General features: G+C 65.8%; 2 protein-coding genes across 2 annotated transcripts; both read right to left on the minus strand.

Annotated features, from left to right (window-relative positions):
- Positions 1-1,258, minus strand: SMIM12 (small integral membrane protein 12). The gene has a single exon (XM_084274093.1). The coding sequence runs from the start codon at positions 995-997 to the stop codon at positions 716-718; it is 282 nt and encodes a 93-aa protein (XP_084130219.1). The 5' UTR covers positions 998-1,258; the 3' UTR covers positions 1-715.
- A 1,993-nt stretch (positions 1,259-3,251) lies between these two features.
- DLGAP3 (DLG associated protein 3) lies at positions 3,252-10,838 on the minus strand (the record flags this gene model as incomplete). The annotated part of the gene is made up of 10 exons (XM_084274268.1): positions 3,252-4,102; positions 4,543-4,686; positions 4,890-4,981; positions 5,295-5,719; positions 6,391-6,476; positions 6,617-6,957; positions 7,495-7,729; positions 7,870-7,936; positions 8,601-8,806; positions 9,828-10,838. 10 exons carry the CDS (start codon positions 10,836-10,838, stop codon positions 3,884-3,886), a joined length of 2,826 nt encoding a protein of 941 aa, XP_084130394.1. The 3' UTR covers positions 3,252-3,883.
- Positions 10,839-13,427: the final 2,589 nt, after the last annotated feature.

A 13,427-nucleotide genomic window follows, 5' to 3' on the forward strand; every position in this document is an offset into this window, starting at 1 on the left:
CTGAACCCTCTGAGGACTGGGGCCAGGTACTGAAGACACCAGTGGCCCACAGACTGACAGGAGTTTATTCTGGCTGTTCCCACACAGGGCAGAGATCCCCCCAGTCCTCAACAGCCCAAAGCCACCACCACACTCGGAGCTTCACAGCAGAAGCAGGGCCAGGCCTTCCCCTTCTCCCTGTCCTCCTTCCTGGCCGTGAAGCCTGATGAGGTGGTGATGCAGAGGGGCTCCCTGCAGACCTCCCTCACAGCTCAGGCTCCCGTGGGTGCAGCGCGGTAGCGTGGTGCCGTGGCTGGGGCTGACAGAAAGCCAGGGGGAAGCTGTAAGCAGGACGGCAGCCTGGCCCCAACCCCACATCACTCAGGTCCAAGTCTCTTCTACCTTCACGCCGTGGAAGAAAGCAAACCTAAAGAGGTGCAGGTGGCACCAGGCAGAGAGGGTTTCGTGGCTCAGGGGACAGACTGGGCGAGGAGCCGAGTTCCAGACACGCTCCACCTCCAAAGCATGGTTCCCCACACAGGAGGCCTGGCTGCCTGTCCACGGGGTGGGCAAACCCTGACACCCCCGGAGAGCCCCGGGAGGGGAAGAGCAGCAGCGGGGGCACAGCCTGGTGTTGGCAGAAGACGTGGAGGTGACAGGAGGAGCCCCCAGCATGGTCAGAGCCCCGGGGCCGGTCCCTCCAGGGCCCCGCGTCTGCCCTTCATTAGCACCGTCATTAACTCTTCTCCGGGCGGTTCCTGTTCAGCACGGCCCGAGGGGCGAACTCCAGCTTGTCCTTCAGGCTCACCACCTTGGTCAGGTCCTCGCCCGCGATCTCCTGCAGCTTGCGGTCCTCCCGCCGCTCCGAGATGCTCTTCTCCTCCTCCTCGGCCGCGGCCGGGGGGTCGCCGCGGAGGAGCCACTCGAGGTGGTAGCCCACCAGCCCCACCACGAAGGCCACCGGGAAGGTGACGTACGGGGCCTTGGAGCGCACGGCCGCCCACAGCACGGACCACATGGCGCCGGGGCCCGCGGCGGGTCCACGCCCGGCCCCGGCCTCCCCCAGCGCCTGAGGCCTGCGGGCCGGCAGCGCCCGGGAGAGGCCCCAGCGGACAAGGCCGCACCGAGGCCTCGGCACCGAGCCGCCGGCAGCCGGAACTCGCCTGGGCCGCGCCGGGACCCCCGCGGGGCTCAGCCGGAGCCGCACCGAGTCCCGGGCGGGCCCCGCGCACCTGGGCCCGGCCGCCGCCGTCCCGCACCGCCCCTTCCGGTCAGCGGCGTCGGGCTGGAGCGCGGCCCAGCGAGGCGCCCCCGCGGCACGGCGGGGCGGTGCTGCCCCCTGGCGGGCGAGGAGGGAGCGGCGGCGCTGGAGGAGTGGCCGGGGCTGCGGGGGGACCCGCGGGGGGACCCGCGGGGGGAGCTGTGGGGAGGGACCCAGGGGGACACCCACGGGGAGACCCACGGGGGGAGCTGTGGGGAGGGACCCACGGGGAGACCCACGGGGAGACCCACGGGGGGAGCTGTGGGGAGGGACCCAAGGGGAGACCCACGGGAAGAGCTGTGGGGAGACTTACAGGGAGAGACCCACGGGGACACTTACAAGGAGACACCCATGGGGAGACCCACGGAGAGGGACCCGCAGGGAGACTTATGGGGAGAGACTCACAGGGAGGGACCCCAAGGGGACCCACGGGGAGACCCACAGGGAGACACCCAAGGGAGACTCGTGGGGAGACCTATGGAGAGAGACTGATGGGGAGGGACCCACGGGGAGACCCACGAGGACACCCGCAGGGAGACATCCATCCCTGGGGAGACCCACAGGGAAAGAGCCATGGGGAGACCCACAGGAAGAAACCCAGGCACAGGGAGACCCACGAGGAGACCCCCAGACTCCCCTCATGACTCCCACAGGGAAATGTCCCCCTGCCCCAGCAAGAGCCCCCCTCCCGCCCCACGGACACAAAGGGGGCAGACGGGGCAAAGGCGAGCCCGGTGCCAGCCGTGTCCCAGCAGGGAGGTGGCCGCTGGCCCGGAGTAACCAAAGTTGTCTTTATTAATTGCGGCGGTTCGTTACAATAAAAAGGGAGCCACGTGTCACGGTCACTGCACGGCGCTGGCCGGGGGGGCCCTTCCCAGGCACATCCCTAAATCCGGGGTGCAGGGGGGAGCAGAGTGGGAAAGGGCTTCGGGTGGCTGAGTGGGAGCTGCCATCCCAGAGGTGTTTAGCACCGACGGACCCCCCCGGGTGAGGGACCCCCAACAAGGCATCCCCCCTCGCTGGCCCTGGCTCTCCTGCTATGTGGGGGGCGTGAGCTGGGGCCCCCCAGCTACCTGCAATCCCACTGCCCCAGGCACGGTTTGGCCCTGGATGTCAGGAGCTGCCCGGCACCCACCGGCTCTGCCTGGGGGTGGCTGGTGATGCTGCGTGGGGCTGCTGGCATGATGGGGTGGGGGACAGGGATGGGGTCCTCCCCCTTTCTGCCACCAAAAGGGACACTGTTGGGGAGGCAGGATGCTCAGAGAGGGACCAGGGACAGGGATGGGGCAGATGCAGCCTCCTGCCCCACCACACTGCTCTGCTCCAGAGGGGGCTTTTGGGAACCCCTCTGCCCCGCTCCCAGGTCTGTGAGCAGCGATGGGGGACCTGGGAGCAGCAGCATCCAGAGAGTCCCTCAGCCCTGTGGGGCACCAGGCAGAACAACAGCCCCATCCTGGGGTGTCCCATTCCCACAGGGCACCGGGAGCTCGGGGAGAAGGGGTGACACCCCAGGGCAACCTCAAGCAGCCCCGCACTCAAGCAGTGGCTGCCGGCCACGACCGTACTCCCATCCCACTCACCAGCACTGAGCCCGGCCCAGGGCAGAGTCTCCACCGGCACCAGTGGGTGCAGACGCCGTGGGCAGGTCCCCCCGCTGCGCTCACACACGGGGGAAGCAGCTCCCACCAGCAGCGAGACCACCTACCCCACACCCAGCTGCAGAAGTGCTCCCCGACTCCAGGCTGGCAGGAGGGAGGGAGGGAGGGATGGATGGATGGATGGATGGAGGGATGGATGGATGGATGGATGGATGGATGGATGGATGGATGGATGCACGGACAGACTGGTGGGGAAGGAGGGCTGAGCGGGATGGGGAGAGAAGCGCGTCGCAATGCTCCGTGCGAGGGAAGCGGGGTGTCGTGACCGGGGAGGGGGTGTTTCTGCTGCTCTGGTCCATCCCACCAGCCAGACCACAGCTCTGCTCACGTGTAGTTTCTGGTTTATTCCTCAGGTTATATTTATATATGTATAGAGGGGAGGAGCCCTGGGACCCCCGCAGCACCCAAGCAGGAGGCAGGTGGGGGCAGCGTGGGGCATGGGGGAGCCCCTTGTCCCCACCATGTCCTGAAGCCTCGTGCCAGCAGGGCTGGGGAGCGGAGCTGGGGCGGGGGGGAGCTCTGGCTGGGTGGGGTCTGGGGGGCTCGTCCCTGCCCCGCACTGGGGGATTGCACTGAGTACAGAGGGGCAGGGGGCCTGCCTGCAGCCCCCTCCCCTCCAGCCTGGCAGAGCCGGGGGGCTGAGGGTCACCTCTCTTGCAGCTGGGATGTGGGCTGGGGAGGGGTGCAGAAGGGCTGGGGGCGAGTGGGAAGGGGACAGAGCTGGGAGGGAGGGAGGGAGGGGGGGAGCCCCGGACCCCGGGAGAGGCTGGCAGGGGCATGCGGGCGGGGAGGGGGGGGGGTGGGCAATGGGACGAGGCAGAACCGGGCTTGTGTTCACCCGCCGTGGGGTCCATGACAGGTCTAAGATAGAAAAGAGAGAAGCTGTGAGCGGGGCCGAGAGCTGCCCCGGGCTGTTCCCGCGGGCCCCATCACAGTGAGCTACGGCCGCTGCCGTCCAGTCCGGGTAGAAAAGCGGAGGCTGCGGTCACAGCCGGGTCTGCGCCTCGGGGATGTAGATCTCGATGCTGTCCGCGCTCTCGGTGGCCGAGCTCTGGCGGAAGGAGGCAGCGCGCTTGGCTGCCAGGAGCCGCTTGCGGGCCTCCTGCCGCTGCCGGTCTACGGAGTCCAGGGAACGCTCCTTCACCGGGTGCACCTTGGAGCGCGGCGGCTTCTTTGGTATCGGGGGAGGCACCTTCTTCTCCTCCTGCACGGGGAATGGGGGCTTCAGGGTGGCTGTAAGGACCTCCGGAACTGGCATCCCAGCGGGCTTGGCACAGCCGGCAGGATGGTGGGATGTCCACCTCTTGGCACAGCCGGCAGGATGGTGGGATGTCCACCTCTTGGCACAGCGCTGCCGGAGGTGCCAAAGCCGGAGGTGCCGGAGGTGCCAAAGCCAAACCCCCCCCAGCCCTCCTCCCGCACTGCACGGTCACGAAGCAGGACTGAGCCTCATCCATCTACATGGGCACGAAGGCACAGCCCAGAGACACCCAGCGAGCCAGCTGTGGGAACATGGTGGGTGAACAGCCCCTTCTTTGGCCTCATTTTCCCCAAATCTTTGTTTTTCAGCTGCAGTGGTTTGGGCATTGATGTGTTTGGGGAGGAGGGAGGTGGCAAGTGCCAGTGGCAGAGCCCTGCCCTTACCTTGGGCTCCACGATCTTCCACCCGTTGGCCTTGAGCTGCTGAAGCTCTGCAAACTTCATGCTGACGTCCTCAATGGAGAGCTGCAGGAGGTCCCAAAAGCCGGCCAGGTCTTGGAAAGTGGGCACAGGGAATGCGTTGGGGTCCTGTGGGGACAGAGTGTTGGTCGTGTCTACCCATGGCACATTGGCTCTCCAGGCCATGGATGCTGTGGGGGGAGCTGTCTCCCCATCTGGCTCTCTCCAAGGGTGCTACAAAGTCCCTCTTCCACTGGCTTAAGGGTACCAGATGCCCCCTCCCCACCCCACCCACCATGGCCGACCCTGTGGCACTGCAGCCCGGCACTCACCATGTTCTGCTGGCAGAGGCGGTAAAACTGCTGCACCTTCTGGGACATGAGGAGCTGGGCGCTGCCCACAGCACTTCGGATCTTCTCCAGGACTGGTGGGGGGAGAGAAGGGGAGTCAGTGCTCCCGTGGGGCACAGAGCTGCCCCTCCGCACAGCAGGGACCCCCACACCCCCTCGGGGCCAGCCAGGACCCCCCCAACCCACACAGGGTCCCCTCCCTCCCACAGACCCCACTAGTCCCAGAGGGATTCTTGCTGTTTCTCGCACCCCCACCCAACCTCTTTACCCTCACCAGGGGAGAAGCTCCAAGGTGGAAGCACTGCAGGACTCTGGCTGTGTCCCCCAGCCCCATGGGAGCCTCAGCCCCTCCCAAACCCACACCTGCACCCCTCCTTCCCAACTCACTCTCTTCCGGCAGGTCGTAGTCCTCAGCCTCCCTCTCCATCTGCTGGCACCAGCCCTCCATCTTCTCCACCTCTGCCTGCAGCAGTTTGATGAACCACTCCCCATCGCGGTGGCAGGGGGAGGCACGGCCGGAGTCGGGGAGGCTGCGGGACCCCCGCTCCATCCAGGCATCCCGCCGGGGCACCTCCACCGTGTCGTACTGCAGCTGGTAGTCCTCCCGGTACGCCCACTGCCCCTGCGTGTGCACCGTCTTGTAGACCGCGTACTGCCGGCCGGACTCGGGCTCTGAGGAGTGGCGCTGGAAGGGCCGCCCGAACTGCAGGGCTTTGTCCTCGGTGGCCACGGCCAGGCCGGCGAAGCCCTCCAGCTCCAGGTCTGCCTGCACGCCGGCCGTCACGCTGTTGGAGCGCTTGAAACGCGCCCGCCTGCGGAGAGCGAGAGCGTGTGGGGGTCTTCACAGCCGGCAAGGACAGGCACCGCTGCCCCCTCATCCCGCTGGCAGGCAGGAGCTGCGTGGGGGATGCCCACAGGCAGGATGGGGATGGGGATGCCGGTCTGGGTCCTGGAGCATTTGGGGCCACGGGGACAGCCCTGAGCAGCTGCAACCCAAGGATGCCTCATCTCCTTTGCTCTCAGCCTGTTTCCATGGCTACCAGCGCTGGACTGAGGATGGAGAGGAGCGCACCGGTGCTGCGTGGGCACGTTGCTGGAGCTCCTGTCCCGTGGGCCATGCAGGTCCCCAACATACAGCACTCGCCCCCCTCCCCCCAGCCAAAACATCATGTTTAGCTGCAGAAAAGCCCAGAGGTTTCATCCAGGCTCAAAGGAAAGACCCAAGCACGGGGGGTTGGAGCAGAGGAGCCCCTTCCCCAGGCAGTCCATCTGCCGCAGCAAGACGTGAGGGCAAAGGGAAGGCTGGATCCTGCCCCAGGTGGGGGCATCCAGCCTGGGATGGGGATGGTGCTGAGCTCGGGGGACCTCAGCTCAGAGGAGAGAAGGAAAAGAAGCTGAGGAGCAGCTCCAGGATGCCCAGGAAGCCCCAATCCCCCAGCGCAGCGAGCGTGGCAGGTCTCAGCCCATCCCAGCCACGTGGTACCTCTTGTCCTCTTCCACCTGCACCCCAATGGAGTGGAACTCCCTCTGGCTCCGGCTCTCCGTGTCCGAGTCAGAGATGGCCTCAACCTGCCAAGGGGCAGAAGGAGAGCACTGGAGGGCAGCCCGGAGATGCGGCTGGGGGTGGGGAGGGGGATGCTGAGCATCCCCCATGCCGCTCAGGCAGGCTCAGAGCTGGCTCCAAGAGCCCAGGGAGGAGCGATGCCCACCTGGACGCCAATGGAAGGGCGCCACTTCCTCTGCCGCGCCAAGCTCCTCAGCTCCTCCCGGCCGGGGATGGCCTTGATGATGAGTGTGGAGGGCTTGGGAGCGGCGCGGGGCTGGACCGGGGGCAGGTCGAGGGCCACGGCCGTCACCTTGGAGCTCTCGAGGCTCTCGGCCGAGTTGCAGCGGGCCGCGGCGTCTTTGGACCAGGTGGGGCTGCGGGCGACCTCGCCGGGCAGGTAACTCTCGTGGGTGGACTCGGTGCTGCTCTGCGCGGTGACGGAGATGAGGGGTTTGGCTTTGGTTCCTGGAGGGATGGGAGGTGGAGCTTTTCTGTAACTGAAGGCTGTTGTGGGAGAGGCGCAGGATGAAAAGGCACGTGAAAACACAGACACTTGCTCATTTCCCGCCACGGACAGGGGGGCCCCAGGGGATTGTGTCCACCCCCTCCTCCCACAGAGTGGGGCTCATGGCCCCACACTTGGTCCCTCAGCTGGCTGAGATCCAGGCTGGAGCTCAGAGGGGCTCTTTGGCTAGTTTATCCCCGTAAAAGGGATTGGAAAACACCCCAGACCTACGCTGGCCACACCACTGTCGCCCCCAGCGATGGGCAGAGTTGGGGACAGAAGTGGAGGGAAGGAGGGAATGGCAGAGGGGTGCTGGGAGCACAGAGCAGCACCCCAACTGGGGCTGAGCCACAGACAGGATGCTCATGCCCTGTGCCGGGGCTGAGCTGCGAGTGGGATGCTTGTGCCCTGCGCGGGATGCTCGCACCCCATGCTGGGGCAGGAGAGGGGGGCTAGCAGCAGCCCTAGATGGGGAGATGGGGGGGGAAGGTGGTCCCACGCGCGGCTGAGCCCCCGCCACCCCCCCAGGGACTCACAAGTGCTGGGCTTCAGGATGCTGCTGGTGATGGGCGGCCCGGCGGGGGCCGACATGGAGAAGAGCGAGAGGCAGTCGTCGTCCTGGGAGCAGCCGGCCTGGATGGCCCGCAGGTAGCTGTGGCTCCGCATGCGGAAGCAGCCGGGCAGGTCCAGCGCCTCCACAGCCTGCGACTCCACCTCGCCGAACACCGACTCGCAGACGGCCTCAAACTGGTGGTTGAGCTCGTCATTGATCTGTGGGAAGCAGCAGGTGAGACTGGGGGGGGGGGCGGGGGGCAGCAAGCTGGGGTGGAAAACACTCAGGGGAACATCCGCCGCCTCCTCCCATCCTCACCCCAAACCTGCCCCACGGTGCCCCTGCCGTGGGGCCCTACCTGGCCGGTGGTGAAGGAGCGCCCGTAGCTCTGTCCCCGGGGGAGCATTCGCGGTGGGGTGCAGCAGCTGGGACAGTTACAGATATATGAATCAGAATAGTGCCTACTTGCAAACCTAATGAGAGACAGGGGGAATAGAAGGGATGGCACCGAAAGCAACACACCCGAGCAGAGCATTCGGAAACGCAGCCGCAGCGATGCGCCCGCCGGCCCACGCTGCCACCCCTGCGCCTCGCTGCCCCAGAACACTGTCCTGAGGGCCACCAGCTGCTGTCCCTGCTCTTCACTGCCCCAGAACACTGTCCTGAGGGCCACCAGCTGCCATTCCTGCTCCTCACTGCCCCAAAACACTGTCCTGAGGGCCACCAGCTGCTGTCCCTGCTCCTCACTGCCCCAGAACACTGTCCTGAGGGCCACCAGCTGCCATCCCTGCTCCTCAGGACACTGCCCTGAGGGTATGGACCTGTTCCTCAGTGATATGGGGCTGCCTGAGGGGTATGCAGCAGGACTGGGGATAAGGAACCAGCCTGTCACCTGCCAGGACTGGGGCACATCCCAGTCATCCCCTTGGGAACGTGCATGTGGCCGCTTCCCACCCAGAAGCCGGGTGCAGCTGCATGTCCCCCCCACCCAGCACCCACCAAGGGCAACCTCAGCTCCCAGGGACACCCAGCCCATGGCCCCGCTGTGCCCACGGTGTTGAGACAGGGCTGGGAGGTGACAGCCCTTACTTGGTCCTGGCCTGGTCGGCGCTGGAGGAGCGGCGGTAGCTGTCTCGCCGCGTGGCCGCCCTGGGCGATATTTTGGCGCTGGCGTCCGAGTCGGCGCTGTCCTCGTCACCCATGGCCTTGATGTAGCTGCCGCTGCGCATCCGCCGGCAAGGGATCTCCCCGTCCTTGCCCACCGCCGGGTACCCGCTCCACTCGTCCTGCGGCACCTGGAGCAGGAGGTAAGTGTGGGAGGACGCGCTGGCTGGGGGTCCTGTGGCTGGGATGCAGAGCTGAGCCCTGTGCCTGCCACGTGGCACGTGCCAGCCCGAGCCTGGCAGGCGTGCACAGCCCCAGCCTGGTGCTGGCACGGCTCCCCTGCCCTCCCCATGGCATCCCAGTGCTGCAGGGACAGACTCTGGGGGCTGTGCCCCTCCCCACCTCCTCCCCCTCCCCGAATGCAGGAGAGATGATGCCTCCTTACAACCGCAGCTCTTCCCAACAGGCTCCTCCCAGCCCCTGCCCTGGCTCCTGCCTTCGCACATGGCAGCAGAGCCGCTCTCACCTCGCAGCCCCCCTGGCACACACGGCTGGGCCAAATCCCCCCCATGCTGGCATGGCCACCCGGCTGACGTAGCAGCCGCCGGTCCTGACACACGCCGCCGATGCTGACACCACGGGGTCCTTACCAGGCTGCGGTGCCAGGACAGCATCCCCCTGACCCTGCAGGGAGGGTAGCGGGGCCGTCACCCTGCCCCAATGCCCCCGGCACCGGCAGAGAGGGGGCCCTGCCATCCCCGCCTCTCCCAGCCAGCACAGCATTGCTGCTCTCAGTCTCCTTCCCCCAGGAAAGGGAGAGAAGAGTTAATTAGGTTTTAATTGGAAGAGGGGTGACCTAGAAGGGAGCCCAGTGACAAGGCAGGCGGTGGCACCCGGCCAGGCACAGGCGGGATAAAAACCATGAGGGGGGAGTGGGCACGGGGCCACCAGCAGCCCTGAGCTGCACCCAAATCCAGCATCACGGGGCAGGAGGAGGCAGACGGGGCTTCACGCTGCCAGCGAGGGGACAGCAGGGACCAGCGCAGCACCCCTGGGGACGGGGCACAGGTGCTGGGGCCAGGAAGTGGAGCTGTAGCATCCCTGCCCCATCCCGAGCTGCTGGGATGGAGAGTCCCATCCCTGGCTCACCCGACGGCATCGCCGGCTGCGGTCCCTGGGGCAGTGACCCCCCTACCCTGCCCAGCGCCTCACCTGCAGGTACTGGTACGCTCGGTCTTTGGCCTTTGCCTCCTGAAGCATCAAGGTCTTCTCGGTGCCTCCGGTGCTGGGGTAGGCTTCGCGGGCCTGGCTGACGGTCATGGTGTGCCAGGCGCTCCTCTTGAGCGTCTGGCCGTCCAGAGACATGGACATACCGGCGCAGGCCAGGCATTTCCCTTCCCCGCCACCCTTTAGACTCTTCAAGGTCAAGTCTCTGAAGGCACTTTCGGGAGCGTCCACACAGTACTGGGTGCCCTGGTCGGCAGCATGTCGGCCGGACACCATGTAGCTGCTGTCGCTGTCCAGGTTGTCGTCGGAGCTCCACCAGCCCATCATCTTGGACCGGTGCCGGGAGTCCACCTTGCGATCCTTGCTCTTGCTGCGCTTGCCGTGGCGGGACTGGTGGTGGTGATGGTGGTGGTGGTGGTGGTAGCCGTCCCCGCGGCCGTCCATCTTGGCACCGTTATAGTCCCGCTTGCCCGGCGCCTCCAGGGAGTGGGACTTGGCAAAGAGCTTCTGGACGGAGTGGACGAGGTGGCGGATGCGGCTGGGGCTCTCGCTGCGGGGCTCGGCGCCGCCGGCCCGGGGGTACTGCAGCGTGTGGAAGCCGTCGTGGTGCAGCGGCAGCTGCTTCTCAAACTGGTCCAGCAGCGTGGGGGGCAGGCGGTTGATCTTGCTGGCGGGGTGGGCGGTCGCCATGCATTCGTCGCAGGAGTCGTAGGGCTGCTGCGCGTGGTGCATCCTCGGGAAGGTGCTGCTGGCGCTGGCGGAAGGCGGCTCGCTCAGGGACCCACCCGGGCACTCGCTGGCCGCGCCAGGGCTCCGCGCCGGGCAGTAGGGATGCTCCAGGGAACACGGCTCGCTGGGGCTGAGGAGGTATGGCAGCCGGCCCTCGGGGCCGTGCGGGATGTAGTCGGCGGGATGCTCGCAGTCCTCGGGGATGCAGCGGCAGCGGTGGCCGGAGGAGAGCTGTGCCTGGCTACGCTCCCCATGGTAGCCCTTCATGGTGTCAGCACCCGCCCCATAGCTTCGGCATCCTGCAGGGTCGTCCCTGCGGGCTCATCTGTGGGGACAGGGACAGGCATCATGCTCCCCTCTGCGCCCCACCACCGGCAAAACATTGGGACTATCCCACAGGAATCACCTGAAGAGGCTGGGAAGCTCCCAGAGCATGATCCAGCCCTATCTGAGCCCCTGTGAAGGGGCTGGCATGCCAGAAACTTCACCATGGGGCTGGGGAAGGGGATGGGACGGTGTCCCATCTGGGCACCTGGGGTCACCCCCCCGCCCCAGCTTGGCTGCTTGGAGAGAGCAGCGCTAAGGGGGGCGCAGGAGGGAGAAGGTGCTGCCGGCAGCGATGCAGGCAGCGCGGGGCCCGCAGACGGCGAGGGAGGACACGCTGCCATCATCGGAAACTTGTTTTCTTCTCCAAGCACCAAATATTATGAAGTGTTTCTGCATTAGGAAAACGGTTCTGGCTGAGTTTTTCAGCCGTTGCAATTCACAGAGCTGCTAATGAGCTGCCACAGGGCGCGCAGGGGCCGCGCTCTGATGTCTCCATCCAGCCCATCCTCCTCAGGCAGAGCCGGCTGTGCATGGAGACCCACAACCAGCCATCCCCCCCCAGCCCCATCAGCCCCCGTGGATGGGGAACCAGGATATGGAGGTGGCTATGCTATGTGTGGGGCATCCCCAGGCAGAAGCAAGAGGATGGACAGCACCAAGCTGGGCTGAGCCCTGCACTGGGTGCTGGGATGCTGGAGCAGTGGGGCTGGGCGCACCCATGGAGGTTTGTCTTCCTTACAGTCTCCACCTTCAGTACGACTGTAAATGAGGAAATTACTTATCCTCCACTGTAGCTCAGCTAATTAACAGGCATTGTTAATGCTCTCGTTATCATACCGGGCAGGGTGCTGTGGGCAGACGGTCCCTGAGAGCAGCTGCAGGGAAAGGTGACCGTGGGACGGTCCCCGTGGTACACGGGATCTGCCGGACACGTGGCGACTGGAAATGTGGGATGCACGGGATGGCTGAGGGATGCCCAGGGGATGGATAGATGGATGAATGGAAGGCCGGCACGCCCTGGGAGCCCTGGGAGGGAAGAGGGGCTGGGGGTTCCCGAGGGGCGCAGGGGCAGTGATGTGAGCGTGGGTGGCGAGCGGCAGACGGAGCCACGGCAGCGCCCAGGGAACGCGTCTGCCCTAATAAGCTGCCACCATCCTTTCCGGCTTCAAGGCTGGATGGCTGGGCCCTGCGCCGCTCCCCCAGCCCTCACAGTCTCGCTCCTGCTCTAACAAGGCTCCCTAATTGCTGCATCTTAACGGAAGAGTGCTGCAGCCTGTTACAAAAAGAAATGCCTCTCCCCTCCCCGGAGAGCTGCGCGGCAGCAGGACAGACAGACAGACAGACAGGCTCCCAGCCCTGGCTCTACTTCCACAAGGCTGAGCTCTATCATCTCCTGCTCCAGGAGGGAAGGTCCCAGCTGATCCAAATATTGCCACTGCGGCGGGAAGAGGGAGTCAGAATAGCTGAGCAGCCCGTCACCTCCAGCCCGGAGGACTTTTGTGCTCGGGATTGAACAAAGCCCAGCCCTGCCGCCGCACCACTGCCATCTACAGCCACCGGCAGCCGTGGGGCAGGGGATGGGGACAGGGCATGGCAGGGATGGGGACAGGGCATGGCAGGGATGGGGACTTACGGTGGTGAAGGAGCCAAAGCCACACAGGTACCTGCACCCCAGCCAGGGACCAGCTGGTGATGGAGATGAGGTTGGGAGTGACCCCGTGGGTCTCTGCACAGGCAGCATGGCCGAGGGTCCCTGTCCCCAAGCACTGGTGGGGACAGCCGTGGGTGGAGGGTGAGAGCTGGAGCCACGTCCCAGTGGGGGCTGCTCGTGCCCCACAGCCCTTGGTACAGGGGTTGATACAGGGGGATCCGTGACACCAAACCACAGACCCAAAAAAAGGGGGAGGGGGAAAAAATCCCAGCCCAGCTGAATTTGGTGCCATTTAACACCAGGGTAATTACCACCAGTGAGAACCTGCCGCCCACACAATTATGTGCTAGGATAAACTGGAAGAGCATAATTACAATTACAAATAACTCACTTCTGGCTTTTATTGCATCCGAAGCCTGGAGAAACTCCCACCGGCTACTCCCCCCACCCCCCACCTTCCCTCAGACCACCTTCTGCTCCCACTGTGTCTCACCCTGCCCTGAGGGTCAGCACAGGAAGGAGAGGGCCCACAGCCCCCAGCACTGAGGGGCACCCCGAAATTGAGCTCCCTGCTCCCTTAATTTCCCCCCGGGGCACCCAGAGGCAGCTCTGCTTCCCAGCACACCCCAGAGCAAAGCTGGGGTTTCCAAGATTTTTGGGTTAAACCCTGAGAGCTGGGGTCAAGAGCTCCCATCCGCTCCCAAGGCGGGGTGCTGGCTCCCCACCCTTCCCAAGCAGCCCCCAGGTGCCGGGGTCCCGGCGCCCATGGGGGGCACTTACCGCCCAGCGCTCAGGGGGATGCTGTCCTCATGGCCCCGCCGGCAGCGGCTCCTCCACACTGGGTGTCCCCGGGGCAGCAGGCTCTGCGGGGAGCAACA

This window comes from Gallinula chloropus (genome assembly GCF_964237585.1).
Source record: "Gallinula chloropus genome assembly, chromosome: 22".
Lineage (NCBI taxonomy): Eukaryota > Metazoa > Chordata > Aves > Gruiformes > Rallidae > Gallinula > Gallinula chloropus.